The sequence below is a fragment of the Halichoerus grypus genome, chromosome 11 (genome assembly GCF_964656455.1).
Source record: "Halichoerus grypus chromosome 11, mHalGry1.hap1.1, whole genome shotgun sequence".
Taxonomy (NCBI): Eukaryota; Metazoa; Chordata; class Mammalia; order Carnivora; family Phocidae; genus Halichoerus; species Halichoerus grypus.
The window spans coordinates 51409302-51435801 of record NC_135722.1 but is presented as its reverse complement, the minus strand read 5'-3'; the positions used below and the strand labels follow the sequence as shown (position 1 = coordinate 51435801).

Sequence of the window (26500 nt, the reverse complement as noted above, 5' to 3'; positions counted from 1 at the left end):
GTCATGATTTCAGGGTTGTGAGATCGAGCCCCACATCGGGCCCTGAGCTTAGCACATAGTCCGCTTCAAATTCTCCCTCCCTCTCCCTCCTGCTCTCTCTCTCTCTCTCAAATAAATAAATTAAATAAATAAAATCTTTTTAAAAAAGGCAATTGAGAGCTATGAATATGTTCTAGGTTACAAGAACAGTTCAACATCTAGAAAGTTCATAGAACTGGAACTGACCAAGTCTAACTGGCTTCAATCAATGGGAACTGGGAAGCAAATGTCACATTCCCACTCACACCCAAATAACTCATGTAACACATGGTGGGTGTCTGGTTTATTCAAACTGTCGGTCAGAGCCCCATCCCTGGCCAAGGAACAGGAAGTGATTGGCCAGGAGCTGTGGGGCTCAACAGGGCAGGACTGGGCAGGTATCAGAGGGTAAAAGGGGCTCAGCCGAGCAGCCAGAGTTGCTGCGTCAGGGCCAGGCTGAGCAGGAGAGGCTCCAGCCCTCGGGGCAGGGCCCCGGCACTCATGGCCTGGGCATAGAACCTCGCCACCTCCTCGTTGGGGTTGCCCTGGGCCGGGTCGAACCACATCTGGATGCAGCGGCCGCTCCCTCGGCTGTAGTTGCTTAGTTTGTAGGAGTGACTCCAGATTTCACGGCACAGAGCAGCCGATGTGGGGAAGTAGAAATGGAAGGGAAGGCAGGCGGCTCCCGCTGGGCACTGGTTATAGCCTGTAGGGAAGATGGGAGACCTTCAGCCACTGGGCCCAGAACTAGCTTTGCTTCCACCAAGCCCACAGCCCCAAATATTCCTATGCCAGCCCCACACCCCACACTTCCACCTCCAGATCTCTCCCTTCCCGCCCCGCCCAGGCCCTCACCTGAGGTCCAGTCCCAGCCCCTGTGCCAGTTGCTCTTGCAGGTGTAGGAGGTGCGACAGTCCTCCCACCATTGCTGGCAGTCCTCTTTGCACAGGGGCACGTCCAGGATGCGCTCCTTGCGCCAGCTCTGGTTCACCTGGGTGGGAGGTCAGTAGAGAAAAGGGCTCAGGTTCACGATTCTCAGCAGCTCAGCCCTGAAGAGACCCAGAGCTGGAGAGGCAGCCTGACGAGAGGTCTGGGAAGCTCAGCTCCTCTGTAAAGATGGGGGTCCAGGGAGGACACTCATACCTCCTGGATCCAGGGCCCCAGGTTAGGGGAGCACTCATACAGGCAGGTGTCCTGGATGAAGTGCCTTTTGCAGGCAGGTGTCATATGTCCGCAATGGTCCCAGTTGAATTTGTACAGGTAGGAAATATCCTTATGGGCTTCCTGGCTGGTGTTGGCGAAGCAGCAGGAATTCTTCTTCCAGGGGCTGCACTGGGTGGGGAAGACACAGGGACTAATTCCCACACCCGGCACACCCACAATATTCCCATGTGCAGCCTCGCCCCTTTTAGTCTTTGATCCCCCAAGGCAGTCAGTCTTCCAGGGCAATGCTTGTCATTGGGAGACCCTCTTCAGGGGCAGTGCAGGCATTATGAAATTCATTAATTCAAATCTTTATTGAGCTCCTACTTCCTCTAACCCAGAGAGTTCCTTGTCATGACAAGGAACACTTCTCACAGGATACCTACTTTGGAAAGAGATTAAAGCAGGAGAGAGGGATGGGGAATTGCAGCTTTCTAGAATGGTCAGAGATGCCTCACTGAGAAGGTCACAAAACACCTGGAGGTGAGGAAGCAAGTCAAATAAATTAGAACCTCAGAATAGATCTAATTACAGAAATACTCAAAACACTGAATGAATGAAAACCCATAGCTTAGAATGCAGTATAAAAGCAAAATATTAAAATGTGCACTTTAGGGGCACCTGGGTGGCTCAGTCGTTAGGCGTCTGCCTTCAGCTCAGGTCATGATCCCAGGGTCCTGGGATCGAGCCCTGCATTGGGCTCCCTGCTCAGGGGGAAGCCTGCTTCTCCCTCTCCCACTCTCCCTGCTTGTGTTCCCTCTCTCACTGTCTCTCTCTCTGTCAAAAAAATAAATAAAATCTTTAAAAAAATAAATAAAATAAAATGTGCACTTTATTTTTAGAGAGGGATTGTGCACACACATATATGCACAAAAGTGGGGTAGAGGCCGGGAAGGGGGCAGAGGGAGAAGGAGAGAGAGAAGTCCAAGCAGGCTCCACACTCAGAGTGGAGCCCGATGCAGGGCTGGATCCCACAACTCCAAGATCATGACCTGAGCTGAAATCAAGAGTCAGAGCCTCAACTGACTGAGCCACCTGGGCGCCCCTAAAATGTGCACTTTAAAAACAATATATAGGCTGAAGAAGTTAAAGTCAAGGCTGCTCCAAGTATCCAAGTTACACCATCACTCAGCTGTAGGCTCAGTGATTCAAAGCAATGCGATCACTATCTGCTAATGAGGTCAAAATGAACGTTGACATATTGGAATGCATTTTGCAAGTGGCTTCCCTTTTGTGTTTTCTTTACAGTTATGGCATCATATTGATTTTTTTAAACATGTAGACAGGTTCAGGATATTAAAGGGGTTGTGGTAAAACAATTGTCATAGAAAGGAGACCTCAGGTCCAATAAGCAGGTCAAGAACCCCAGAGGAAATGTTTGCTAGATGCGTGAATCAAGGTGCCTCACAGCCAGCCTTACGACTGTGAGAAATCCAGTCACTGGGGCTGGCAGAATAGAAGCCACGATGTGCTGTGGGTACTTTCTCCTCTCAAGACTCTTAGAGGGGTCAGTTCCAGCCTAGACTCTGAAATCAAAATGAACCCCTGGGCTGGGTCGCTCCAGTGTCATTTCCCAGGCTCCTCTCTGGACATGCTTCTGGGTTTGTGTGCCCCGGAAATGAAACCACCAAGAAGCTGAGCTCTTGGCGTCGTACTGACAACATGGGGCACTGAGCATGTGGCAAGCAGATAGGTGCCCACAGTAGTACCAACTCAAGGCCTCTCAGGTGGCCTTCCTGCCTCCACCATGGATGGACTTGGACGCTTCTATTCCTGCCTTTGTCTTCCTGAGTTTGCTCCTCCCCACCCCAGACTGGCCCTCTGCCCACCTGCTTATGCAGCTGGTCCTCCGGGCTTGGCTTTTCCTTGTGGTGCTTGGCGTCCATACAGACACTGAGAAGCTCAGTCCTGGGCCGGGCTGCCCATACTGCGGCCACCCCCACCAGAAGGAACAGCAGCTGTGTTCTCACCAGCTGGGCCATGTCAGTCTCTGAAGGAAGAGCTGTGGTCAGTGGCACCACGGAAGGCAGAGGTGGGGCCTCCAGGTGGGTGGAAACAGCCCCCGGTAGGTGGAGCCTCCGTGAAACCTGGGCCTAGTCCCGCCCCACCCCTACCCCTCAGTCTTCCCAGCCTCAGGGAGGGATGGGATCAGACACCACCCCCTGGGACAGTGGGTCCTTGCTCGGGTCACTCAGGTTACTGACTTCTCCCGGTGGAAGGGATCAAGTGATGAAACTAAGGGATGGGGTTTGGGCAAAATGCAGAAACAGCCAGGAGATTGCCATAGGTCCACAGTCTCTTGTTTTGAAATCCTTGGAGGCAAATGTTTCAGAATTTAAAATATTTAGGATTTGGTAAAAGGTAATACGATTTACATGCACAACAATCAAGCACACGTTCTGTGGTAAAAGAGTTACACTGGTGGGTTAAATAAAAACTATAATAACAACAACAACAACAAAAAATTATAATAACCTCACACTGATTCTCAGGTCAGATTTTGACACCAAATCACTTTGTGCAAACCTTGACAATGATCTTAGTTTGGGAGTTCCAGATAAGCTGCAGACCTATGTTTAGGAAAAACAAAAACAAGGGGCTCCTGGGAGGCTCAGTCTGTCAAGCGTCCGACTCTTGATTTCGGTTCAGGTCGTGATCTCAGGGACATGAGATCAAGGCCCATGTCGGGCTCTGAGGTGGGAGTGGAGCCCGCTTGGGATTCTCTCTCTCCCTCTGCCTCTGGCCCTCCCTTCCCTCTCTAAAAACCCAAACCAGAAACAAACAACACCCAACCTTGGTTCCATCCCTTCCCCAGCCTCATCATTTGGTTTCTCCCAGAGGTCCTGTGATGTGGGTCATTGTCACAGGGCACGGAGGGCTGGGGGTGGGTGTGGGGAGCCAGCTGGACAGCCTCCAGGCCTCGGGAGGTTCCCATCCCCTAGCCACAGAGCTGGCCTCCCACCTTTGCGGCACCTCAGCCCTCTGAGCTCAGACCCTGAACCTGGAGGTGACTGACTGTTCCCTCACCCCACTGGTCACCAGGCACCTGGGCTCTCCTAAACTTTGGCATGTTTCCCACAGCTCCCAAGAGCATATGCACCCCTTTGCTCAAAGCTGCCTTGTCTCCACAGTGCCCCATGTCCTATGGAAATCGGGCTTCTTCCTGGGCCTCCTGGATGGGGCCAGAGCTGGCCGCCTCCAGGCTGACTGCCCAGCAGGGCTCAGGGAACCTGGAACTGAATTCCCGCCTCACTCCCCAACTCGCCACTCACCTTCCCACCATCCAAGATTCTACTACACTATTTATTCTCGTGTTCATTCATTCTCTCCCCTGCTAATTCATTCGTTCCAGGACCCAATCATCCTTCTCATGACGAAATCACTCACTGATCTGCGAGAGCAGAGGACAAATCTGTATTCTGGGGAGCACCAGGTGACTCTCTGGGGAAACAGTCTAGCAGTTTAGAGCACAGGGGGCCAGAGGAGCCTGTCCACAATTTCAGTCCTAACAGAAAGCCCCCACCCCAGGCTCCGTGGGCCCCACCTGGTCGGTCAGCAGTTTTTCTTACTGCAGTTGCTTTCTAGAGCTAGAGCTCTCCTCTCGTGCAACCTACATCACCCGGCAAGCCACTCCCCACATTCCTAGTCTCTGCTTCAGATCTTGGTGCAACTCTCCACCCCCACCACCCCCCACCAGCCACCATCACCCTCATCACCCTGACCACAGGTGCCCTAGGGCCCCAGACTTGAAGCGCGCTAAGGACTTGGCACTGTGCTAAAAGGCAGGAGCCCATCGGTTGTAGTTCGGGGGTGGACACTAACTTACAGTTTTAACCTTGGCCAGGCCCTGCTCTGCTCTGGGCCCTCAGCCTCCACTTTTGGATTCTCTGGGATTTAGGCCAAGTGGATCCTCCTGGTTCAGCAAATTCTTTAACACCTGCTAGGGGCACCATGGGGTGTGTTGCCTCTACTGAGGGGGTGGGGAGTGGCATACCTGGGAGAGGAAGTGGTTCCCGGTCTGGCTCAGGCTTCTCCTCTGCTCTAGAGTCCCCCTTGCCCTACTTTGGGGCACAGCCGAGGTTTAGTGGCCTAGGAGACGGGCAGTAGGGCAGGCAGTGGGGAATGTGGCCCAGGAGTGGAGCCTGGGATCGGGCGAAGGCCACTCAGCAGTTAATTATTGCACGCTAATTATTGTGGGCACTAGCCAGGCCTCCATGGGAGGTGGGTGGATTCATAGTGCAGACCTAAGGCCAGTCCCCAAGTCCCACTTACCCCATTTTCTCCCCCAAACTCAGGTCTGATAAAACCTGGCAGCCCGAGATGCTGGGATCCTTTAAAATAATCCTGTCCACTTCCAACCCCCTGTCCTTCGTATACAGATGAGAATGAGATCCAGAGACTCAGGACAGAACCAACTGCAGGGCGAGGACTGGAGTGCATGCTTCTAAGCTCCCAGGCAGCTGTAGTGAGTACAGAGCTCCCCAGTTCCCAACACAGAGATCCACCAACTCCTCCAACCTCACCAGTCCCAGGCATTACCACCAGCCAAATCAGACATTCATATGTCCAGCCCCTCTCCCTTCCCCCTGGCACCCACCCACCCACACAGGTGTCCCTTCTACGGCATCTGAGAGTCAGGTCTCCGGGAGACCCCTCCACCACGCCCACCCCAGCCGAGGACAGAAGCCTTCCTTTTACCATGGTGGTACCACTGGCGGGGAAAGGGAAAAGCAGAGGAGCAAATGTGGGCAAGAAGAAATGCCGAGCTCCATTTTGTCACAGTGCCTGTGTGCCACCCAGGGAGAAGTGGCCATAGGGTCAAAAGCCCCGGGGAGGGTACAGGCTGGATACAGATGTGGCAGGCCATCGGCCTAGGGACAGCAAGACAAGTTTAAGGAAAATGGGGCCTCAGCACCGTGGGGAAGGCCACAGGTCGGGGCCCATGGAACAGGATGGGGATGGGCTTGCTGGAGAAGCAACGAAGCCCTGAAGGGCCTGTAAAGAAATGGACTCCCAGAAGACCTCCTCCCTCCCCCCTCCCCCACCTCAAGCCCTGTTTTACCTCTCCCTCAGGGCGATCCTTACTTGAATCCTGTGACAAGCAGGGAGGGTTAAGGCCTCAGAAGATCTCAGCAGATGAAGGGCCATCGGACTCCTCAGACCTCTCTTCTGGCTTTATAAGACCAGGCAGCCCTCTCCAGATTGGAGAAGAATGACCAGAGATCTAAGAATGCCTGCAGGAGGGAATTCCTCCAGATGGAACTTGCCCCCACCCGGCATCCTCCACTCTGCCCTGGGGACTGATCCTTAACTGGGTTTTGTGGCCTCTCGACTAGGAGAGGAAGACCCTGGGCCCTGAGGGCTTCAGAAGTCACCAGCTAATGGGAGGTGAGATGAGGGTGGAGTTCTGATCTGTGGGAAGTTCCTTCCCCTTTGTTGAGCCCTCCTCTGAATCTGGGATCTGGGTGGCTGTCTGACCTGCAGGGAGGGGCGGGGTGAAGCAGCCACCTTTGAGCCTGGACTGGAAGTTTATTTTTTTTTAAGATTTTATTTATTTATTTGACAGAGAGAGACACAGTGAGAGAGGGAACACAAGCAGGGGGAGTGGGAGAGGGAGAAGCAGGCTTCCCGCTGAGCAGGGAGCCCGATGTGGGGCTCAATCCCAGGACCCTTGGATCATGACCTGAGCCAAAGGCAGACGCTTAACGACTGAGCCACCCAGGCGTCCCTGGACTGGAAGTTTAATATCAGCCAGGTGAGCCATCGGCATCCTATAGACCCCAATCTGTAGGCTGTGCTATGACCAAAGATAACAGGAAGGTGTTTGACGGGCGCAGGTGGAGGCCCCAGGCTGCAAGGGAGTCGGGGTGGGTGAAACTGGAGCTTTCCCTGCCCACTGCTAGCCTGCCCCCTATTTTCTCAGCTGTGGAAATAGCAGTTCCCAGGCAGCCAGGAGAGGCTATGAATTCAGATGTGAGTCCCATTCCAAGCCAGATTCTTCCACAAAGAGAGAAAGGAAAGCTCTGTGAGAGGCCCTTAGGGCATCAGCCTAAGGATTGCAAATCCAGTGTTTCTCCTGGGCCTCAGTGCCGGCCCTTGCCTTCTTAACTTCTATTTCAGCCACCTAGAAATTTCTGCTTCAACTTCCATCCTACCAAGCCTTTGTCCTTGCTGAACCCTCTCCATGGAATGTTGTTCCTCCCGCCATTTTCTGCTTGGCAAACATGACTCCCCTGGAAGCCTTCTCTAACCTCCCTGGGCTCCCATAGACTCCTTGTGAGTGTTTGTTTTGTTAGGGAAAAGCAGATGACAAACACAGCAGATAATAGGTATTTGTACAAAGGGACGAGACAGATGTGATAAGAAAGTGCTTGGATGACCTCTTTTGGTTTGTCAGAAGTCATGTTAGCGGGGAATCATAGGTTGAAATCTAAGTGACTACAAGGAGCCAGCCCACAGAGGAAAAAGGAACATTCCAGGAACACAGAAAGAATTGCTGGCACAAAGGCACAAAGTGAGAAGTGTGAATGGAGCTCACCTATGGGGTGTGGAACGGAACGATCGGAAATGAGCTTTAAGTCCGTCTAAGTCGGGGTGGAGGGCAGGGCTCTCTATGCCGTTGAAGTTTGGCTTCTCCAACAGATACCATGGGAAAGCATTAAAGGGTTGGTGAGGGACTGTCACATAAGACATTTTTTGGTGTTTGTTTTACTTTTTAAAAAGTGTCCATCAGATAATGAAACTTGTGGGTACCAGTATGATGGTCAATAGGATATCTCCAGTTCTCAATATCTGCCTATATCATACTTACAAATTACAAAGGGGGAAAAAAGTAGTGGAGAAACCTGACGGACCCAATCTCACCCTCAGGAGTGGGTGAACTCACCACCATATGCCTTCTGTTAGGATGCACTGAGAATGACACAGTATTGCCTTGGGGATATTCATGCCAAAAATGCGTAACCTCAGTCTAATGAGGAAAAAACCGATAAACCCCAAATGAGGGATATTCTACAATGTAACTGGCCTGTGCTTTTCAAAAATGTCAAGGTTCTAGAAGAACCCCTCTCCCTCAAATATCCATCAGTAGGAGACTGAGTTAAATGTGACATATACTACATAGACTGGAATATTGCCCAGCGATTGAAAAGAATGGGCCAAAACTTAGTAGATCAAAAAGGAAGATCTCAGAAACTGTGTTCTCATGATAAGACACATGGCGCATGAAAATCACACCAAGATGGTCTTTTCCCGGGGCGCCTGGGTGGCTCAGTTGTTAAGCGTCTGCCTTCAGCTCAAGTCATGATCTTAGGGTCCTGGGATCGAGCCCTGCATTGGGTTCCCTGCTTGGCAGGAAGCCTGCTTCTCCCTTTCCCACCCCCTGCTTGTGTTCCCTCTCTCGCTGTGTCTCTCTCTGTCAAATAAATAAATAAAATATGAAAAAAAAAAAAGATGGTCTTTTCCCACCTATCAGCTTAGCAAAAAAATCAGCTTAGTAAGAAATCAAAAGTTTGACCCTATCCTGGGAAACAGGCACTCATCGCTGGGGGGGGGGGGGGCACACTGATACAACGCCTGTAAAGTTGTAACTATCAAAATTATAAATCCATATACTTCTTGACCCAGCAATTCCTTTTCTGGAATTCAAGTATAACATTCTACCATGCATAAAATTAGTCACTGCAGGGGCACCTGGGTGGCTCGGTCGGTTGAGCGTCCGACTCTTAGTTTCCGCTCAGGTCATGTAGGGTCCTGGGATCGAGCCCCACATCGGGCTCCATGTTCAGTGTGGAGTCTGCTTGAGACTTTCTCTCCCTCTCTGTCTGCCCAGCAACTGTCTCTTTTAAAAAAGGGAAGCAATGCAGTTGTTCATCATTGGGATTCCTTACCTACTACCACCACTAATATCTGCACCCTAGTCCACATCTAATAAGGGAAAGAAAGGGAAAGAAACTTTCTCACCAGGAGCCTGAGAACTCATCTGTCAGTCTCTGCCCAGCTTCTTTCCACCCAACCCCATATCCCCTTGTAGTGTGGGACTGATGAATTTGGCATGGGGGGAAGCCTGGTGAAGAAGTAAGAGCCTCAGACTAAGGAGTCAGCTTCTACCTCCTACTTGCTGGTGAACTTCAAGCTAGTCACAGTCCCTCTTTGGGCCTCTCAATAGGAATGATAAAGCAATGAAGCATGTCCCTCCAACCCACTCATCCCCAAATTATTATTTTCTTTCTAAGATTTTATTTATTAATTTGACAGAGAGAGACACAGCGAGAGAGGGAACACAAACAGGGGGAGTGGGAGAGGGAGAAGCAGGCTTCCCAAAGAGCAGGGAGCCCAATGCGGGGCTCGATCCCAGGACCCTGGGATCATGACCTGAGCCGAAGGCAGATGCTTAACCACTGAGCCACCCAGGTGCCCCATCATCCCCAAATTATTTACAAGACACAAGATACACATGGATCCATTAAAATAGGCTGTCAGAGGAACCCCATATGACCCATGTTGGATCAAGACCCGATGACCAGGGCATTGTGAGGTCCCCTCATCTGAGAGTGCTGAGCTCAGCTGAGGCCAGGTCACCCGGGCTGGGCCAGGCGCAGACTAGGAAGGCGTGCAGGTGTCGGCAGTGGGAGGGGCTCAGCCGAGCAGCCAGAGTTGCTGCATCAGGGCCAGGCTGAGCAGGAGAGGCTCCAGCCCTCGGGGCAGGGCCCCGGCACTCATGGCCTGGGCATAGAACCTCGCCACCTCCTCGTTGGGGTTGCCCTGGGCCGGGTTGAACCACATCTGGATGCAGCGGCCGCTCCCTCGGCGGTAGTTGCTGAGTTTGTAGGAGTGACTCCAGAGGCCCTCACACAGGGCTGCAGGCGTGGGAAAGTAGGTCTCAAATGTGCGGCAGGTGGTCCCGGTTGGACACTTGTTAATTCCTGCAGGCGGAGAGGGCGTGGACGCAGACATTCAGCCCCTGGGCCCGAAGCTGGTTTCTGGCCACCCCCAAATCCTCCAACCCCACCTGCGTCTCCCCCCACCCCCCAGGCCCTCACCTGAGGTCCAGTTCCAGCCCCTCTGCCAGTTGCTCTTGCAGGTGTAGGAGGTGCGACAGTCCTCCCACCATTGCTGGCAGTCCTCTTTGCACAGGGGCACGTGCAGGAAACGCTTCTTGCGCCAGCTCTGGTTCACCTGGGTGGGAGGGGAGGGAGGGGGGACGGGGATGTGGGCCGCCCGCAGCCTTGACTCAGCTGGCTGGCAGCCTGCCGGGCTGGGGTGAGGGCAGGTCCTGTACCTCCCGGATCCAGGGCCCCACGTTGGGTGAGCACTCATAGAGACAGTTGTCCTGGATGAAGTGGCGCTTGCAGGCGGGCTCCATCTTGCCGCAGTGGTCCGAGGTGAAGTTGTACAGGAGGGAGATGTCCTTGTGCAGCTCCTGGCTGGTGCTGGCTGAGCAGCAGGCCTTCTCCTTCCAGGGAGTGCACTGCGTGGGGAAGACACCGGACTAAGTGCCCCCCCTCCCCCCGCCCAGCTGTCTCCCGCATCTTCTGGCTCCTCTGCCCCAGGTAGGGCATCCAGAGGAACCCTTGCTGGGGAGGGCGTCGCTATGCCTGGCCCTTGGGGTAGAGGCAATTATAACAGAGTTTTTAACAGAGAGTAAAACAGGGGATGTGGGAGGCCTGGGAACCACTGTCTGGGGGAGCAATTATTTTCACAACTCTAAACGGTTTACAAAGTTATTTCACGTGATTCGGGTTATTTATATTACTCATTTTGCATCCAGCCAATATTAACTGAGTACTTATGATCAATCCCGCATCGTGCTAGGTGCTGAGAATACAGCAGTGAACGAAACAGATCAAATCTCTGCCTTTATGGAGTTTATGGCTTTAGTCGGGGGCAGGGGGAAGACACAGAACATTGTAGGCACAGAAACAGCAAGTGCAAAGTCCCTGAGGCTTTTGCACTTTATGCCCTCAACACTCTAGTGAAAACATCATTCATTCAACTGTTACAGAGTTTACATAAGCTGCACCCCTGGTAAATGGTGGGATGAAGATTTTAACTCAGGGCAGGGAGGAGAAGAGCCTGGCCCCAAGCTGTGGTAAGGGCAGAGGTGAAAGGGGCTGACCTGGCTGCCCTAGGGTCTGGATCCCCAGGCTAGGGGAGTCCAGATAGGTCCAGAAAGCGGTGGGGGACCGAGGGCACAATGGCCTGCACACGAACTCCAGTGTGGACCTGACTCGATGTGGGAGACCACCCCAGAGAGGTAAATTCAAGGCCGATGAGACAGTGGAAGTGGTGAAGGTTTCTCTGCAGAGATAGTTCCAAGCTGGAACTCCGGAGCTGAGTGATTATGAGCCAGTCACTTAAAATCTCTGAGACGAACTCTAGCACCCAGGGTCAAGTGACAGGGGACATGGGACAGGTCTGGGCACTCAGGAGAAACTAAGGAAAATCCAAGAGGGTGGAACCAAACCTACCTCTGTCCAACAACCTAGCCCACCCCCAGCACAGCTGACATCGAACATGCTCCCAGGCCTCCCTGACTTCACGCGGGCCCCTCCTCAGATGCCCCAACTCCTGGTGGCTCTGCATGACCCCATGCACCTCATCCCTGACCTGCCAACCAGACTCAGTGGTTCCTGCCTCCAAAAGAGTGAATGATTATACTGAAAAGCACTTGCTGGCCTCCAGTAGGGGCTTGACACCTTAAGCACTCCCGTTATAGCCCCTGTCCCTCAGAATTACAAGCAAATGGCTCCCTCAAAAGTCTGCATGCCATTTCTTGGCAAGAAGAAGTGCTCCCAAGGGGTCTTCAACGCAACTTCTAGAACTTAAAAAGTTCTGAAGATAAAGTAGTCTTTCAGAAAAAGTTATGGAGATGGATGGTGGTGGTGACAACAATATGAATGGACATCGAACCTGACACTTAGAAACGCTTAAAATGGCAACTTTTATACTATGTATATTTTAGCGCATGCGCACACACACCACCACCACAAACGAGAAGTCGGAAATGACTCCGAAGTCATGGGGCTCTGGGCTTCCCGCTCTTCACTTCTAGCCTCTGGGTGAGTCCAGGCCAGCTTTCCCTGGGGACATCCCAGTCCTCCAGCAACGTGAGACTTCGTGGGGAGCAGAGGAGGAGACCAGGGGGAATGAAGGACCGGCCTCTGTCGGGAGCCTGGAGTTCAACTGTAAGCTCAGCTTCCGAGCTGCTTCAGGGGCTTCCCTCGCCTCCCCTTCTCTGTGGGCAGCAACATCCTTGGCTCTGGTCACACTACGCTCGCCACTGCCCATGCTGTCACCCTCCCACCCGTGTACAAGCTGTTCTCTGCCAGGCTGCCCTTTCCTGCTTTGTCTTCCTGGAAAACTCTTACTCATCCTCCACGGCCAAGGCTGATGGCACCTTTCCTGGGAAGTCTTCCCAGTGTTATCTGATTTGTCTAATGGGGGTGGAGGACCTGGACTGTTCCTCCGTGTTTGCTGCATCATGACCTTGAGGGACCTGAATCTCCTGTACCTTTTGAGCTTCCTGGGCCAGGGGCATATTTAAGGCTGGCAAAGGCACTGCCCGACTCTGTCCTAGCCCCTGCTCACGTCTAGCCTCTCAGTTCCCACGGTGTGTGTACGCACAGACGTACACGGACGTGCACACTGTACCTCTGCCCTCTGTGGACCTCATTTCCTATTTTCTCTCCTGTGTAAGTAGAGACCACCATCCACCTACCAAGTTGGCCCTCTGGGCATATTCACTGATGAGTTGTGAGGAAAGCACTTGGCCCATAGTGGGGGCCAGAGAAATGGTCCCCCCACTATAAGTAGATTTGGTAGCCTCCTGAGGATCACCTCAGCCACCCTCCTGACTCCATTGCTCCCCAAAGTTGACCTTCCCCTTCCACGACTTCTTCCATTTTTAGGGTCAGCTCTCTCCCCAACCCGTGACCCCACTCCATCCTCACCTGGCCATGCAGCTTGTCCTCGGGTCCTGGCTTTGTCTTATGGTGCTTGGCGTCCATGCAGACGTTGAGCAGGTCCATCCCGGCCCCTGGAGTCCTGGGCTGGGCACCCCACGCAGCAGCCACCAAAGCCAGAAGCAGCAACTGTGTCATGGGCCAGGCCATGTCCATCCGTTCCTGCCAGAAAGCCGTAGTCAGAGGTGGACACAGAGCCACGAGACTCTCCACTGGGTTTCTCCACTGGTCTCCCTGCCAAGCCCAGATCGTCTGCCGTCCTCACCTAGCTTATCCCTGAAGGTACCTGAGCCAAGCAATACGGCAAGTGTAGAGGTTTGGGCCAGAAGGCAAGACCCCCTCACCCCCTCCCAAGGGCACTCCAACACTAGCTTTCTCTGTGACCTTGGTGGGATCCACCACCCCTCCCTGGACGTATCCTTCTAGATTTCACTGGCGGTATTTCACCCACAGTTTGAGGACCCTGCTAGTTCTGCAACCCATCTCAGATCTGCACAACATGGGCTTGAACTGCATGGGTCCACTTATACACAGATTTTTTGCACAAATGTAGTATAATACTGTAAATATATTTTCTTAATAACATTTTCTTTTCTCTAGCTTACTTTATTGTCAGAATACAGTATATAGGGGCGCCTGGGTAGCTCAGTTGGTTGAGCATCTGACTCTTGGTTTCGGCTCAAGTCATATGGTCCCCAGGGTCCTGGGATCGAGCCCCGCATTTGGCTCCATGCTCAGCAGGGAGTCTGCTTCTCTCCCTCTCCTTCCACCCCTCCCCCTGCTCTCTTTCTCTCTCTCTCCAAACTCTCGCTAAAATAAATAAATAAAAATCTTTTAAAAATACAGTATATAATACACATAACATACAAAATATGTGTTGACCTACTGTTTATGTTACTGGTAAGGCTTCCAGTCAACAGCAGGCTCTTAGTGGTTAGGTTTTGGGGGAGTCAAAGTAACATGCAGATTTTCAACTGTGCAGTCTGGGTGTGTGGCAGCACCCCTAACCCCTGCATTGTTCAAGGTCACTTGTATATCCCATTTTTGTGCATAAGCGATAGCATACTGTTCTACACTTTGCCCTTTTGGGGGGTAGTTTCACTATACCTTTATGCTTCTGACAAAACAAACAAAAACCTCATGGAACCAAGTTACCCACATCCGATGGCCTAACCTTCCAGTCGCTTCTTTATGCCTGTTATGATCTGAAATTAATTAAAATGCTCTCTGGGGCAAAAACTCTTTCATTAACCATTATAAAAAGGTTAAGAAAGGGTTAACTTTCTTGGCAGGCTCAGTGGGAGGAGCATGCAATTCTTGATGGGGGGGTGGCTGTAAACTCAAGCCCTCATGTTGGGTGTAGAGATTACTTAAAAATAAAATCTTTTTTTTTTTTTTTTAAAGATTTTATTTATTTGACAGCGAGAGACATAGTGAGAGAGGGAACACAAGCAGGGGGAGTGGGAGAGGGAGAAGCAGGCTTCCCGCTGAGCAGGGAGCCCGATGCGGGGCTCGATCCCAGAACCTTGGGATCATGACCTGAGCCGAAGGCAGACGCCTAACGACTGAGCCACCCAGGCGCCCCAAAAATAAAATCTTAAAAAAAAAAAAGTTCAGGAAGAAAAGTTCATTTTTTCAAGTTAAAAGTGCTTGATCCTTAGTCTATTTCTCAAACATTATTGCAGACAGTAAAGTTGCTGTTAGTCTAAGAAGACAGATGGTATTGCTTCTGGTTTTTTTTAATAATGTATATTGATATCTTCCCATTATGATTTTGGGAAAACCTCCAAATCCTGTCATCACTTACTCAACTAGTAGAATGCCTCTCCCGGGGGCAAGGTCTGTGGTTTCAGTCTGTTCTCGGCACATGGTCCTGCCTCAGGTACATCTAAGGTGACAAGGTCAGAGTCTGCTCACCTTGCCCCATCTGCCTGCACGGGGCCTCATCACCTCGGAGTACCAGACCACAAACAGTCAACAGCAGTCTGCCTTCCTATTGAACCAGCCTGTGATCTTCACTGTGCTGCTGGTCTTAATATCTTCATTCCCTAAATTGGGACATGCATCTGTTTTCCTTCTTTTTTTTGTTTTTGTTTTTGTTTTAAAGATTTTATTTATTTATTTGACAGAGAGAGAGATAGCGAGAGCAGGAACACAAGCAGGGGGAGTGGGAGAGGGAGAAGCAGGCTTCCCGCCAAGCAGGGAGCCCGATGTGGGACTCGATCCCAGGACCCTGGGATCATGACCTGAGCCGAAGGCAGACGCTTAACGACTGAGCCACCCAGGCGCCCTCTGTTTTCCTTCTTTAGGGTAGTTTGAAGGTGTAAATGAAAGTATTTTGTAGCCTAGTAAACATTAATTACATAATCACACTAGTTATATATTGAGAACCACGCTACAGCAATTAGAGTAATGGATGTGTTACTTACATTGTTGTGTGTTGTAACTCTCACAAGTCACTGCAATGTTGACATTATTATTCCCAACATGCAGATGAGGAAACCAAGACCTTGGGAGTCAGGTGAATTCCCAAACAGCTGAAAAGTAGAGGAGTCAGGATTCAACCCAAGCTGATTTAACTGCAAAGCCCACTGTAATGCTATCTCCAGATACATGGTCTCATTTTCTTGCCTTACCTCTAGGAAATTTAGCCAAGAAAACACATCCTATGTTTACTTTTCTTTTTTTAATATTTTATTTATTTGACAGAGAGACAGTGAGAGAGGGAACACAAGCAGGGGGAGTGGGAGAGGGAGAAGCAGGCTTCCCACTGAGCAGGAGCCCGACGTGGGATCGATCCTAGGACCCTGGGATCATGCATGACCCTAGCCGAAGATGCTTAACGACTGAGCCACCCAGGCGCCCCCTATGTTTACTTTTCAGACCAGCCTTCAGAGCTTCTCTCCCCAGAAACCTTTTAGACTGTACATTTTTTTTTCCGGTTCTGCTATGTTTTGCCAAATAATGCAAATAAAGGAAATATAATATTTTAGAAATAAGGGTATCAGGCTACCCCATTCCAACCAGAGATAAGCTTAGATTTTTCATCAGAAGTTCTTCCTAGCCATGTGATGAAGCAGGTATACAAATCATAAATGATGCAAAAAGGACAAACATAAGATTTCCATTGCTTTTTTGAAAAAAGCTAAGCAAAGACACAAATCTATAAAGGCAGTCACGCCTGGAGCAATGCTGAGAGCATGCCCAGAACCGAGGATTAAGATTAATCTCATCCTGTGCAATGGAGGGGGAAAAGCCCTTTCCCATGTGGGAGTTAAAGAAGGGAACAAATTATTTGACCATTGAGAGGCGAGGACTATGTCTCCTCCCCTTGAACGTGGACAGGCCCTGTGACTACTCTGACCAATAGAATATGGTAAAACTGATGCTTTGCCTGTTTCTAGGTCCAGGCCTTAAGGGACGATGATGGACTAAATGTTTGCATCTCTCCAACATTCCTGTGTTGAACCCTTACCTGCCCTCCACCATGTGATGATATTAGGAGGTGGGGCTTCTGGGAAGTGATTAGGGTTAGATGGGGTTAGTGCCCTTATAAGGGTCATGGGAGAGCTTGCTTCCCCTCTCTGCTCTCCACCATGTCAGGATACAATAAGGAAGGGGCAGTCTGCAACCTGGAAGGGGGGCGTCCCCAGAACTCACCATGCCGGCACTTTGATCTTGGACTTTCAGGCTTCAGAACTGAGAGGAATAAACTTGTTGTTTAAACGCCCTGTCTATATGGTATTCTGTTACAGCAGCCCAAACTGATCAAGACAGGGACTAGCAGCTTCTACTTCTATTTCTTGGAATATTGGCTCTTAGACCCTTGAGCCAGCATGTGAGAGGACTGACTGCCCTGCTGGAGAGACCACATCGAGAAGCCCATGGACTACATGGAGAAAAGGGGGCCTGGCTGAGGCCAGCCTTCCAGCAACCCCTGCCGAAGGGCCAAGCCCGTGAGTAAAACCATCTTGGATGTTCAAGAGCATCCCCGACATGGGCTGAACATTACCAAGTGACCCTAGTCACTGCCACATGGAGCAGAAGGATCATCCAGCTGAGTCTTGCCCACCATAATCTTGAAGTATAATAAGATAGCTATTAAGCCACTATGTTGGTTTGATTTTTTAACTTTGCATTTTGGCATAATCTTTGACTTACAGAAAAATTGCAAAAGTAGTGAAGAGAGTTCCCACATTCTTTGCATCCATGTTCGCCAAATGTTGACATCTTACATAATCCAAGTACATTTTGGCCAGAAAATCGGAGAAGTGATGGCCCTTTCAGAGTGTATCATATCAAGGGGTATGTGACGTGCACGATGTCTTATTGCCAGCAATCATTTGGTTAAGGTGGTTTCTCGCCATATAGTTATTAGTTCTCCCTTTGTATTTTGTGGGAAGATACTTTGACATGATGCACAATCCTCATCACACTGTCATCCACTGATTTTAACATCCAATCTTGCCTGCAACAGTAAACCACAAAGCTAGGGGATGCAATAGCTAACGCCTAATACCACGAGAGTCAGTATGGCCTTTTTCAGGCTCTGATAAACAATTTGGCTTCTCACCTTAATATAGCCAACATAACACTTATTTCTACTGAATTAACAAAATATTTCCACAGAATTCCTCATCACTGCAAGGGATGATCAAATTATTTGATCACTGAAGAGTTTTAATCTGTGGAGTGACCTGATTCAGTTGGCAGTTTTGAAAGATCTCCTGGCTGGTGTGTGCAGGAGGGATTGGGTGTGGGCGGGGCGGGTGGATCTGGTAGACTTCAGGAGTCTGGGCTTGGGATGATGGTGCCTTGGATCAGCAGGGTGGCAGTAGGGATTTGGTCAGTACATCAGTTCAAAGTCCACTGAGTGCCTACTGTGTGCTAGGCTGTTCTAGGTGCTAGGGCTCCAACAGTGAACAAGACCAAGTCTCTGCTCTCGTGGAGCTGACATTCCAAGGAGGGCGGGGAGATGGGGGAAAACAAATGGAGAGATACATGGTGATGGTGCTCTGCAGAAATAAAGCAGGGTAAGGGAATAGAGAAGGATAGAGGAGGGGCTATTTTTTTTTTAAAGATTTTATTTATTTGAGAGAGAGAACACGAGCACAAGTGGTGGGGGGAGGGGCAGAGAGAGAGACAGGGAGAGGGATAAGCAGATGCAGACTCCCCGCCCGGCAGGGAGCCCCACATGGGGCTCCATCCCAGGACTTGGGGATCATGACCTGAGCCAAAGTCAGATGCTTTAACTGACTGAGCCACCCAGGCTCACCGAGGAGGGGCTATTTTATATAGGAAAGATCTACAAGGTGATATTTGGGCAGAGGCCACAGTGAAGTAAGTAAAGGATCCCAATGGATACGGAGTGGTGTTTTGTACCAGTCTCAGCCTATCAATAAGCAATGTTGTGCTTGGACTGGCCCTGGCTCCTGTGGTTCTTATTATGAATGTAAGATGCCTTTCAGCAATCACCTTGAGGGAGCTTTGAAAAAATAAAGAGTTCTTACAGAACCTGAAAATTACACAGCGAGGGCACTGGTAGAGAAAACACACTGGCCTGGGGTTCTGCTTTTATTGGGGTCAAGGGTGGGGGCCTAGAGTTTCCTTGTATTTATTTATATACTTATTTTAAGATTTTATTTGTTTCAGAGAGAGAGCATGAAGAAGGGCAGAGGCAGAGGGAGAGGGAGAGGGAGAAGCAGACTCCCCGCTGAGCAGGGAGCCGATGCTGGGCTCGATCCCAGGACCCTGAGATCATGACTGGAGCGAAAGTCAGGCGCTTAACCCACTGAGCCACCAGACGCCCCTTTTATTTACTTGTTTGTTTGTTTGTTTTGAAAAGATTTTATTTATTTATTTGGGAGAGAGAGAGTGAGCATAGGCTCACTCTGTATTGGTGAATTTAATACATAAGAGCAGGGGGCGCCTAGCTGGCTCAGTCAGTAGAGCATGTGACTCTTAATCTCAGGCTTGTGAGTTCAAGCCCCATGTTGGGTGTGGAGCCTACTTAAAATAAAAAAACAACAACAAAAGAATAAGAATGGGAATTTAAAGTGTGAGAAGAGAAAAAAAAAAAGTGACCCAAATGGTCAGTGGAAATCAGCCAAGATCTCTAAAACAAAAAAGCCTCAGTTGGGGGTGGAGGTGGCCTGGCTCTTTATCTAACACATGTGGCTGGCAATGTATTTCTTGGAGATGGCTGTCCTCGAAGTGGATGTCTCAGTAATCAAAGCTTAAGTCAGGCATTTGGGTTGCAAAAAAGAACAACCGTCAAGGTTTACACTGTAATCTACCCTGTGATGCTTGACATGGGAAACCAAGGCAGAAGAAAAATTATTAAATGTCCTTACTCCCTACAGCCCACTGACAAGTCCTTGGAATAGGCAGAGTGACCTTCCTCTAGGGACTCAACTGCCTGATGTTAATACGTTGCTAAAGGCAAAAGGCAATCCTAGCCCAATCCCCGCTCCCCACTAGGATCCTGTAAGTCTACTTTAGCATATAAAAGTTTAGAAATTTTCTTTATCTCTAGATACTTGTTGGCAATCATCCCCCAAGCATATGGCCCACTGATACACATCTGAAGGGTCTCATGACTAAGGTTTTATTAGACGGTAATAAATGACCTTTTCCCAACAGTAGCTAGCCCCCTCAAGGTCCTGGAAACCTTGCTTCCAAAATTCCTTAGAGATTTACGCTATCCCTAACCCCCTCCCAACTTGAAAATATATAATGGGCCACTCCTCATGACCCTGGTGCATCTTTTTCTGCCCACGCGTCCTGTCCCTGTGCTTGAATAAAATCACCTTTTTGCACCAAAGACATCTCAAGAATTCTTTCTTGGCCGTCGGCTTCAAACCCTAACGTCTTTCCTACATCAGTGCTGAGGTATCAGAGCCAAAGTTGAGGACATTAAGTGGCAGGGGAGCCAATAACCTAAAGTCAGGGGTAGGGCACCTTGTAACCCAGAAATTACATGTCTCAATAGGATTATAGTAGCAAATGCTATAATAATTATACAGGCAATAATCTGAAATCCAGTCCAGAGCCATTGTCCCAAACTTGAAAGGTCCATCCATGAAAACAGGTTAGTGATCTCAGGGGCTTAGCAACCTGTTCAAGGATTTGGGTAATGTTGTAGAATATTTTAATGTCTTGGGCCATCTGGCATAAGTAGGTTTGAACCTGTCCTGAGTTGGTAGATTGCTCCATATCTCATCAAACTAGTCTCTTAATCTTGAGAATAATCAGTTCAGTTAGAGGATTATTTCAGGAGGGGGTGATGAAGGTTGGTTCTCCAAGTTAGGCCTATGTGGTGTAAGTATTTGCACTGGGTATTTAAGAAGAGGCATTTCTATGGCAATAAAGAAAAAAAAAAGGTTAATGATTGGAGCAGATTATAATCGCAGTTTCTGAGTTCTGAAGGCAGCCAGGTGAGATTTCTAAATGTTGGGCTTGAAGCATCTTCAGATGGAGTGAGGGCAGACGGTGGCAGTCTAATAGATTTTCCTGGTTTGCAGTTTAAATGTTGCTAGTGACCTTTCTGAGTGACCCACACAACAACAGGCATAGAGATTGCCCATACATGAGCTGCTATGGTGATTTCTCTGAAGTTTATATCAAGTTGTCCCAATTAGCTTGCATGGTTTTAGGAAAAAGGCAGCTTTAGTTCTCAGTGATTCCAAGTCAGAAGGGTGGGAGAAAAATTGGAAACATTAGATTGGAGAGTTGTAGCCAGATATTGGAGGAAATAAGAATCAGTGTTCAGTCCAGTTTACAGGTAGAAAACAAAACCTCAAAGACAACAGGTCTAGAATCTGATATTTACAAGAGTGTAATAGCTTTCCATTGAAACATATTTTTTTCTCTCTACAGTCACCCCTGTTTCTATCAGAAATAATCAAAGAGACTGATTTGATTGCAAAATAAATCTAGTCTCATTAAACTTGGCCTGATGATTTACATAAATGCAGCAAGAACAGTGATTGACCATATAGGTTCTTTTATGTTTGCTTTGCTGGAACTTTTCATAAGGAATCTCAGACAACTTTTAGAAGCCTCTGGAGGCTAAGAAGCCAAGCCAAGGATCTGCCATCAGACTTCTGCAATACCTCTAGATTTGGGTGAATTCTTCTCTTCTTGAGGTTCCCCAAAATATCCTGAGGTTCCTGGGACTGCCAAGAAATGACCTTCCTTATGCACCTCATACGGCTGCTGAAACCCCATGAGCAAGGTGCTAGGGTGATTTTTCCAAGGGGCTTTATTGGCTCCATAAAGTCAACTGTAGTTCCTTAAATCTGGTATCATATTTGAGCCTATGCTTATCTCTCTAAAATATGACATTCCAGTCAAAGCCTTGGTAAGATAACCAATTTTTCCAACTGTTACAAGGAAAACAGATTCTTATTGAACTTATGCAAATAATTATATTGCCATGAAAATAAGAAATCCTTGCTGAGACTTGCCAAATTCTGGAGAGATCAAGTAGGAAGAAAAAGTAACTGTTTCATCTTTGTTCACAAAGATATACTTTACCAAATTGTTGTCATAGCTAGTTTAAGAGAAAAAAAATTCTTTAAATCTGGAAAACAAAAGATTAAAGAACCAGCAATGTTTTGAACAAAAAAATTATAATCATCGTCATCTTTCAGTCCTATGTAATTAATTCTTGATCTTTTGTTAGCACTTTTATGAATCCAGCTTTTCATAAGAGTTTGTAAATTCTTACCCAGTTCAGTGGTATGATCTGAAAGTTATCAGACACCTGTACTTGTCAGAGTCCTTTCCATGAATCTTCTTGAAGAGGAATTACTTTTGCAAAAGAAAAAGAGTAAAACAATAACTGCCTGTAAATGAAAAAAGACTGAAAAATGCCCATAGTTAAAAGTCTGATGGGGGTCCATTTAATGAAATCAACAAGGAAATTTGTTTATTTCTGTGATACCCAACATTTTAAGATGGTAACTGAAATTATGACTGATAATGTTACATATTGGACTTTCAGGAATTTTATATAATTTCTGCAACCCTTATATTACTAACATATATCCATACAAGGATATCCATAAAGAAGGTTCAGCATTATTTTTTACTTGGCAATACTTCCCCTGTTTTAACACATCAAATAAGCCCAATTCACTAAATATCTTTTTTTATATATAGAGAGAGAACAAATCTGAGATGTTCCAGGTGCCCTTTAGAAAATCCCAAAGGTACTTCCAAGTTAAAAAAACTTCATTTAGAATTTGATTTGGGGAAGTTTGATTTTTGTCTTTATTTTTCTCTTTCCTATTATGAAATAATCAGGTTTTTTTGTTTTTGTTTTTGTTTTTAAAGATTTTATTTATTTATTTGACAGAGAGAGACACAGCGAGAGAGGGAACACAAGCAGGGGGAGTGGGAGAGGGAGAAGCAGGCTTCCCCCGAGCAGGGAGCCCGATGCGGGGCTCGATCCCAGGACCCTGGGAACATGACCTGAGCTGCAGGCAGACGCTTAACGACCGAGCCACTCAGGCGCCCCGGGTTTTTTTTTTTTAATGTTAGAAAAAATTTAATTTCTTTTTCATTAACAAAAGTGCATCTTCATACCTCAAGCCTTCTCTTAGCCAAAAACATATCCTACTTTCCTTGCATATAGAGTCTTTTCCTTTATTAGTTCTAGTAGCTTTAATTACATATATTAATTAGAATCTTAACCCTTAGAAACCTTAATTTCTACTGAAAACTAAAAGGCAAGTCGTTGTGAACTGTTACACCAGCGTTCTTTAGATTGGCAAATTTATGAGTGAATTTAATAGTTTCTAGTCACATACATTTCCCCATAGCACAATTTTTCAATGTGGCACAAGACATGTTTACTAATAGACCCAAATATCTTGAGTGCCCTGTAATGAGAGGTCAAAAGTAGGTAAACTTAGACTTGTTTAACAATTAATGTTTCAGTATTTCATCTTATTTGGAAATAATCTAGACAGTCAGTGAATTCCCATCATTTAACATAGCAGAATTCTTTTTTTTTAAACTTAGCAAAATTCTAATGGTGAAAGTTATCAAAGATTTGTGAAACTGTGTTTTTTTAAGATTTTACTTTTTTTTTGAAGATTTTATTTATTTATTTGACAGAGAGAGACAGCGAGAGAGAGAACACAAGCAGGGGGAGTGGGAGAGGGAGAAGCAGGCCTCCCGCAGAGCAGGGAGCCCGATGCGGGGCTCGATGCGGGGCTTGATCCCAGGACCCCGGGATCATGACCCGAGCAGAAGGCAGACGCTTAACAACTGAGCCACCCAGGCACCCCAAGATTTTACTTTTTATAAGTAATCTCTACACCCGATGTGGGGCTCGAACCCACAACCCCAAGATCAAGAGTCACATGTTTCACCAACTGAGCCAGCCAGGTGTCCCGTGAAACTATTTTTAAGTAGACATGCTATGAGACATAATTACTGCTGAAAGTTCACCTAAAATCTCTTCTCCCACTTACCTCTAAAGAAAGTACTTGCTCCCAACAACTATGTTTAGATTACCCAAAAAAACTTCATTAGACACTATACAGTCAGTCATCATCCCAAGCTACTTCTCTTCCTGACAAAATGTGTATTAGAGATAACATGAATTTGACTAGTAAATGCAGGTAGAATAAAAGTTGTATGCCTGCATTATATTTAATGCTAATAACTCTGAAGACATACCAATTTTAATTAAACCAAACTTAAACTAGCTTTTATTTACCAAAGATTATCCCAGATCATATGAACTTGAAAAACATTTGGGTGGTTTCTGTATTTCTGAGTTTTAGGAATACTTACTTCAAAAGTGCTCATTTTTAAGCCAATTAAATAGAGCTCTTTTACCAACTAATTTTGGCAATGCCATCTTGGTAGGGAGAGAGGGAGAAAAGACCACATGTGCATATCATACATCCATAGACATTTATAATCATGCAGAGATACACAGAGACCCTATAGCTTCTGTTCCAAAATTTTAGCCACACATCAGGTACATTAATATAAAACTAGTTTATGCATAACAATTGAATCCAAATTGGCAGATGGAACAAGTTAAGGTTGCCTGCTCCGATGGCTAAAGCTTTTTACTAATGTTTGTGAAGACTTTTTAAGATTTGTATTTGTCCTTGACAAATAATCTTAAATTACTTCCTTGGGTATTTACATTTCAAAGACATGTTCTTCAAGGGACAGAGAAAGAATGTAGGTTTTCTCCTTGGAGTTTTAGTGTCTTTTGGATGGTTTGAAAGTCCCCATAAAATATAGTAGCATCAACCTGTAATTAGGGGAGCACCTGTAAAAATAATTCTCTGGACTCAAGGTCAAATGGGGCCGCCTCAGGAATGGAAGTGAGAAGGGAGTCATCTGGGTCAGTATGGTCATGAAAATGATAAACCCATTGGATCATGCTGATTTTGTGCAGCAGGAGACGCCCCATCTTAGTGTTTTCCATTCACTATGAGCCTGAGCAGTGATCACTGTGATGGAAGGATGAGCATGGAGCCAGGCAGTAAATACCCAAGTGAGGACAGGAAGGGACCTGGTATGAAGATCGGGGGCTCTAGGGGCCTCTGCCTTCCCATTTCCCTCTTCCTCCTCACTGGAGGCCTCAATAACCCTATCGGTTTTCCCCTCAGTGGCAGGGTTACCTCTAGAAGCGTGCTTCTACTTCTGCCCCATTCAGGGGAAAGCCAAGGGGTTCAGGATCTGTGGGATCTTGGTGGAAACAAGCACATAGCCTGGATGGATCTTTAAGAAAGTTATGGATTTTATGGTCTTTAGAGATACTGGCCGGTTGATACATTCTGGCAGCTGTAAGTAACAATTCAGAGCCCATTCCAAGCAAACAAAAAAACTCTCAGTAGCCTATTAGTTCCCCTCTCTCCTTCCTGCTGCATAAAACTTCTAAGGAAGGTTTGAATTTCAGTTAAATTTTAGTTTTTGATCTCAGTTTCTACGTTTTGGTTTTATCCTGTTACCTTCATCTTATATGTTGTTACCAAAAATTTTAGATGACATCACTGTACACCCTCTTGCTAGGCGGCTGTTTTCCTTTCCAGGGTGTCCCAAGAGACCTTTCTGGATTGGAGTCTGACTCCACTAGCATGATATACAGAGGGTCTTTGGGAAAAGCCCCTAAGCCTCTGAACGTAATACCAGTCTTGGCATGTTGGTATGCATGGCATTGACCAACACCCAGGAAGTGTCCGTGGGCTTTTGCATTTATCGAGGAGCTGGAGTACCTCCTCAAGGTCCTTAGGAAGCACCGGCAAAGATACTCAAGACATGTATATTTGTCCATTAATTTTTTTAGTAACATCACACCAGGGATTGGTAATATCCCATCAGGTCAGGGGGTGAAGAGCAACAACAGTGGGTATCAGAAGTGGTATCACAGAGACTCTAGGCCTCTGTTGTGTTCTCTCTCCGGAGGTGCCATTGATTTCTGGTTGCAAAGCTATTTCAGTCTTCGGGATTAGGACATGCAGTCCAGGCACGACCCACTGACTCAGTGGTCACAGGTGGAGGTCTCCTGTCTTCCTCTTTTCCTTGTGCCTTTAGCCCAGAGCCTCTCCTTGGACAATGATAACACCCTTGTGATCCAATCTTCCGTCCTCAGTTCTCCTAGGCCATGAGGGGTGAAGGATCCTTTCACACTTTAATGGTCAATTAAGGCCTTTATAATTAGTAGTCTAATCATCTCATTAGATATGGGCTTGATCACAGCACTCTGGGGAGATCATTGGATTATTATGGCAGCTGTGGCCTTTTGGGTTGGACACCACAGGCCACACACCACAGAGCAATATGCAAAAGCACGGAGCAGTATGAGAGACCCCACAAATGGTCCTTCTTTCTCAGACAGGGTTACCCATCTGACGAGGTGGTTAGTCAGCAAGTTACAGGTGAAAAAGGGCATTCCCCTCAGGAAACTGCACAGGCTTCATGCTATCCTGCCAGCCACACCAACTGTTTTGTGCCGGCCTCAGCCTATCAATAAGCAATGATGAGGTTGGACTGGCTCTTGTGGTTCTTATTTTAAGATGCCCTTCAGCGGTAACCATCAGGAGACTTTGAAGGAAAGGTTTATTACCTACAGAACCTGGACATTACACAGCAGGCCTGGGACCACCCAGTGAGGGCACCGGGAGAGAGAGCATGTGGGCCTGGGGTTCTGCTTTTATTGGGGTCCATGGTGGGGGCCTAGGATTTTGAGGGCTTAGTCTTTATCCGGTGAATTTAAAACTTAAGAGTAAGAATTTAGGGGCGCCTGGCTGGATCAGTTGGTTGAGCAACTGACTCTTTTT

The 26500-nt window shown here is 47.8% G+C and overlaps 2 protein-coding genes across 2 annotated transcripts; both read right to left on the bottom strand.

Moving 5' to 3' along the window:
* Positions 1–321: 321 nt before the first annotated feature.
* FOLR1 (folate receptor alpha) lies at positions 322–6727 on the bottom strand. The gene is made up of 5 exons (XM_036119436.2): positions 6307–6727; positions 3051–3211; positions 1162–1350; positions 874–1009; positions 322–724 (listed from the first exon to the last, which is right to left on the bottom strand). Exons 2-5 carry the CDS (start codon positions 3201–3203, stop codon positions 438–440), a joined length of 765 nt encoding a protein of 254 aa, XP_035975329.1. The 5' UTR covers positions 3204–3211; positions 6307–6727; the 3' UTR covers positions 322–437.
* A 3121-nt stretch (positions 6728–9848) lies between these two features.
* On the bottom strand, positions 9849–13340 carry LOC118552785 (folate receptor gamma-like). The gene is made up of 4 exons (XM_036119435.2): positions 13173–13340; positions 10502–10690; positions 10263–10398; positions 9849–10145 (listed from the first exon to the last, which is right to left on the bottom strand). The coding sequence occupies exons 1-4, from the start codon at positions 13338–13340 to the stop codon at positions 9859–9861; spliced, it is 780 nt and encodes a 259-aa protein (XP_035975328.2). The 3' UTR covers positions 9849–9858.
* Between the last annotated feature and the right edge of the window lie 13160 nt (positions 13341–26500).